This window comes from Notothenia coriiceps, unplaced genomic scaffold (assembly GCF_000735185.1).
Source record: "Notothenia coriiceps isolate Sejong01 unplaced genomic scaffold, NC01 NC01_scaffold00030453, whole genome shotgun sequence".
Classification (NCBI taxonomy): Eukaryota; Metazoa; Chordata; class Actinopteri; order Perciformes; family Nototheniidae; genus Notothenia; species Notothenia coriiceps.
In genome coordinates this window covers 1-5,495 of record NW_011363154.1, presented here as the reverse complement: position 1 = coordinate 5,495, position 5,495 = coordinate 1, and the positions used below count along the sequence as shown (strand labels likewise).

The 5,495-nt window shown below is 41.2% G+C and overlaps 1 protein-coding gene across 1 annotated transcript; it reads left to right on the top strand.

Annotated features, from left to right (window-relative positions):
- Positions 1 to 224: 224 nt before the first annotated feature.
- On the top strand, positions 225 to 3,217 carry LOC104959566 (nucleotide-binding oligomerization domain-containing protein 1-like). Its single transcript, XM_010787475.1, has 3 exons — positions 225 to 430; positions 520 to 603; positions 2,649 to 3,217. Exons 1-3 carry the CDS (start codon positions 327 to 329, stop codon positions 2,719 to 2,721), a joined length of 261 nt encoding a protein of 86 aa, XP_010785777.1. The 5' UTR covers positions 225 to 326; the 3' UTR covers positions 2,722 to 3,217.
- The last annotated feature ends 2,278 nt before the right edge of the window (positions 3,218 to 5,495 follow it).

Here is a 5,495-nt window from a genome sequence, read left to right as displayed (position 1 = left end):
TATAGCGCCTTTCATGAGACCCAAGGTCGCTTTACAAGAAAGAACAGGGCAGAATAAACATAACAAAACAAAAGGCAGTCAGACAACCAGTCAGACAGACAAAACAACAAATAGATTAGGGGCCAAAGGCCTTAGTGAACAGATAGGTCTTGAGGGCCCTTTTGAAGGCGTCAAGCGTGGGGATGTTGCGGATCTCCGCAGGGAGATGCGGAAGTAGGCGTGGCTGAATCTAAACTGAGTTGGAAAAGTGCTTCCGGGTCATTTCAGTCTGTTAGAAAGCTTCCTAAGAGAAACACCTTCTCATATCTGTCATATAGAAGTGTGTAATGCGTCTGTGCTGTTGCAGGTTGGTGCAGAATGAGCTCACTGATGACGCAGCGCCACACTTTGCTGACCTGTTCCAGGCAGACACAGGTCTCCTCCACCTCTTGTAAAGATGACACACACCATGGGTCCTGCTGGATACTCTGCTCACACATAGCCTGTCACACACTCACCTCTCTGTGTGTGTGTCTGCAGGTTAATCAGCAACCAGTTCTCTGTGGAGGGGATCCAGCAGCTGGCCGAGGCCCTCCCTCACAACTCAGCCCTCAAAGAGATCTGGTGAGGACCATCACAGGAACTCAAAGGGGGTCAAAACACAAGGTCTTTCTCAAGCCATCAGGATATTAGTATTTATGGTTGGATAGCTTTTGTTTGGTTTTCAGGTTGATATTGGGCCGCTTTAATGATATTTGAATAGTAACAAGGTTGTAGAGACTATTCGTCCTCAAACCAAAAACATCAACAACTTAAATTAATTTAAACAATGACGATTAATAATGATAACATTAGTGTTTGCAAAATGGCAAGAATGTAAATGTTTAACTGTTACATGAATCATGATACACATCAAGAATGGCTGCAACAAAGGTATCAAGGAAGAATATGAAAGGGGTTACTTGTAGTGATCTACACAGCTTTATCTTAAAGGTCCCCTATCATGCAAAATGCACTTTTTGAAACGTTGCTATCAGAAACAATACGCGACGTGTTTTGGAAGTAATATGGTCTTTGTTTACATTAGCAAGCGTCGCTAACACTCAGAGCTAACCTGTACTGGAGAGAGTATGTGTAAAGAAGCAGGATATAAAAAAGGAACTCACCTTGTGGTAAATCCGCGAGAGAGAAAGCATTTGAGCTCCATACTGTTTCAGAAATAATCCTGATGTGGGTTTGAACATGATATGGCGTTTAATCACGGAAGCATTTAGCTGAGTATCTAGGTAGAATTCTCCTGCATAAGCAATAAGCATGCATGAATTCTCCTCTCATGCATGCTCCAAAGGGGCGTGGCTAGCAGCAGCTCCAAAGGGGCGTGGCCGGCAGCAGCTCGGAAACATTTAAAGCTACGGACCCAGAATCAGCACTTCTCTAACAGGGCTGAAATAGAGGGGTATGAGGCTACAATAGAATGGTGCAGTTCCTAAAACCCGGAAGTGAGTTAGCATTTTACCACTTCCTGTTCCCTCGTCTCAGAGCCAATGGGATTTCTCCTTAGGATTTTGGAAAATAGCTGGAAATAAGGTCTGTGTTTGACCCAAATTGAAGAGACGGATCACGTTTTGTTCTACGACATTAAATACATCAGCAGTGACCCCGCTGGTGATTTCTCAAGAGTTTACGTGTCTGAAAAACGATGGTTGTTAACAAGTGGCTGAATAGGATTACAGAAGTTCTCGAGGACGCTGTACGTCATTACACCGAACACATACACACTCCCGCTAAGTTTGTTTGCCCCTGTTCTGCTTGAAAGCAAGTACCTGCCTCCTGCAAACTGTTCAAACAAACACTTCAACTTGGACCATTTTGAATCTGTATTTTTTAATATGGATCTTAAGTTGGCGTGACGTTGAAGTCGTGCGACCCTGCTGTACTCGGCTGTAGTTAGTTTATAGCATAACATTAGCATTTTGCTTCTGGCGATTAGATTTATGATTCGAAAATTATAAAAATAGGGTAGACATGTGAATATTATCCGGCTGAACAAAATGTGCATTTATCAAACAGCTTGTTTTCCACAGACCTTATTTCGAGCTATTTTCCAAAATCCTATCGAGAAATCCCATTGCTTTTTTTTCGAGGGAACCCATGTGCAGCTTACTTCTGGGTAGATACGTCATCCCTCCACTCAGGTGGGTGATCTGTTTGGTATTTTGAGCAAAACACTTCAGAGACATGTTTTTATATTTTTATATATCTGAGACGTATAATATATGCCTAAAAATGGTATAATAGGAGACCTTTAAGACTCAGCTCATTGTTCAGCTGTCAGGAAGTTGCTCCACCTGCTCAGCACACACACACACACAGAGAGGAAGATGTTGAAGAAACAACATGTACTGAATTAACCCTCCCCTGTCTTCGGTAGCAGATGATGTCACTCTCTATGATCTATTCGATCGAAGCAAAGGAAAATATGGGTTTGAAAAGAGAAACATAAAAAGTGATATTTACTGGTGGTGCAATAGGGAGCTGATGTTTTTCCGTAAATAAACGTTAGTTTCTCTCTGTGGTAGTTGAAGAAGCCCCTTACAGCATCAGAGATCACATTCATGTGTTTTAAATTGTGAGTAAATGTGTGATGGTGTGTGTTCCTGTGTCCACAGTGTGAAAGGAAACCAGCTCTCGGAGGAGGAAGAGAAACAGTTTGTGGCAGAGAAGAGGCTGCGCTTCCACTAAGGGGCACCAACCTGAGACCTGCTGAGTCATGTCTTTAAAGAACTGTGTTAGTATTAAAAAGTCCCACTGTCAGTGAAGGGGAATTACACTCGTATATGTACTTCACATCCATGAGGAAACTGTCGCTTTCATGTCATGAAGGAGATGAAAATATTTTAAATTTGAGGTGACTATTACAAAAAAGGGGAAGCACTGATGTAGAAATGTATTTTTATGCGTATAAAACTTAATTTAATTTATTATTTGACTGTTACTCAAGGTGCTTTGACATGGTTTGGGGTTAACTTTAGTGTGAATGTAGGGCCTAATGTTCACTGTGCAGATCAAAAAGAGTGTGTTTTGTTGCATCCTCCTGATGTGCAGCTGGAAAGGGCTTTAGTCACTGAGGACAAAACATGGAGCTCCTTTCAGTGAAGAAGACTACACTATATATCTATTTCCCTACAGAGATCTTTTCCACATCTCATGTCTGTTCTTATAAATTATTTGTATTTGATTTTGTAGAAACGTATTTCTTGTTAATGCCATCCAAAGCAATCACTCCTCTCAAACAGGCCCCTATCACTTCTTGATAAGACTTCTTATAACACTGCCATACAGGAAGTCTAAACATCACAACTGAAGTGACAGAGGCCTGCACACATTGATGCGTAGTCCCTATGGGTCAAGCTTCATAACCGTTGGATACTACATTTCCCATAATGCATAGCAAGCACCCATCTTTTTTGAACTATCTGGCGTTAGCATTGGACACCACCACTATCATAATGAGATGTCCCCACACTGAGTGAAACAAAGTGAGCGCACATACACACAATACATTACATTGCATTTAGCTGACGCTTTTATCCAAGCGACTTACAATAAGTGCATTCGACCAACAAGATACAAACTTGAGGAAAACAGAATCATCAGTTAACCGCAAGTTTACCTTGACTTTCTAATGCTTCTAATGCCATTTTTGCTGAGGTTCAAGGCATTGGCTACAGACAAACAGTGCCATTTCTCCCACTAGTTCAAGCCATCATACTGTATGTATGTATTGAATGTGTGTGTGTATACAGGGGCGCAGTTTACCGACAGGCAAGTGCTTGGACCAGAAGGGGGCCCCCAAATAAATTAGATTAATCCAATCCAATCCAACTTTATTTAAATAGCACTTTAAAACCTCCAGACCAAAGTGCTGTACAGAGAGATACATAACATATAAAATCCCACAGCTCAGCTCACAAAACATTTAATTAATTAATTAATTAAAAATAAAAGATACAAACACAAAACAAACCAGAATAAACGTAACAATTTCAAAATAAAAAAACATAAAAAAAGACTAAGAAGGTCCACAGCAACGACAACATGAGACACCCTTTAATTTACTGCAACGACATGTCGGGAAACCCCCTCAAGGGGGCCCCATGCATAGCGCGCCGAAACTGCTTCTTCATTTCAGATTTGTTGCTCCGCTCCGGGGGGGATACTTTACTGGCATTGATCCGGACCATTGACCTTGTATAAAATTCACAAGTGGAACTTTAACAAAAAAGTTTGAGCACTATGGAGCCAGATTTGGGTCAATATTCTAGCGCGCAAAACAAGCTGCACACGAGCGGAAAATGTGCTTTTACACACGCATGAAATGACCCTCGCGCGCAGATTAAACCCCCGCGAACCAGCCCTCTTGCTCGCTCACGGGAGTGTCAGCCTCACTCGCTCGCGGAGTCTGTCTGCGCGCGCGTGAAAAGTTTTTGACACTTTGGGGCGGAGCCACTGGACTTTGATTGACAGCTGCCAGGAAGCCTGGAGTTGCCAGGTTTGATAAATGCCTGAACTACCAAGAGCCGAGGAGTGACAGCAGGAAGATCAGTTCGACGAGATTGAATGGTAAAGTTGTCCATAAAAAAAACATTATATTCGTTAAGTGTACAGCTAATATATTCTAGCAATACTGCCTGTCTTTTCTGTCTTGCGACAGACTCACCAAAATAAAATACTTATCAAATCGACTCGACATCATATTATTAACGATATATGATACAAATGTAAGACTGACAACAACAATAGTTAGTAACAGTGGCGGAGATGGGAGTAGCTGAATCCTGGCCACCCTATTGGCCACCCCAAACACCCTCACCACGGGGGCCCAAACTATTTTAGAACATTAAGAAAAAAATGTTTAAGTAACCTTTGATCCTCAATAATTAACATTAATATAACGTTATATTGATAATGTACTCACTAAACTTATAATTCATTTAACTTATTTTCTTCCAAAAGTTAATTATCCAAAGCCTCTGTACACCCCCTTCTATTTACATGTAATGGTTTGGTCCCACCTCCGCCTTCAAACAGCACTTTCTAGCAGAGAGTGAGAGCATGTGAGCAGGGATGCTAGTAGGCTACTTACGTGTGTGCCATGCCTCAACGACTAACAAAGTCAGGCTTTCAAAAAGAAAAGAAAGGAGAGAAAGAAAAGAGAGATGGACTAAAGGGCGACAGTATGTCACCCAGTATTTCAAGAGAAAAGGTGAGTGTGGTCCATGAGTGGTGGAAATTAGTATGTTAGCTAAGTGTAGTCCATTGTAAATAATAATTATGTTTTTTTTTTTTACTAAGCTGACATTAAGTACTGTTAATATCTATATAGAAAATGCAGAGGTTTTTAATTTCATTGCTCTTTTAGCTGACATTTAACAAATGCAGTTACATTTTTAGCAGCAATTCATATTAATTCAGTTGTTCCTCCCCCTGGTGCCAGGACCAACAGATCCATCTTT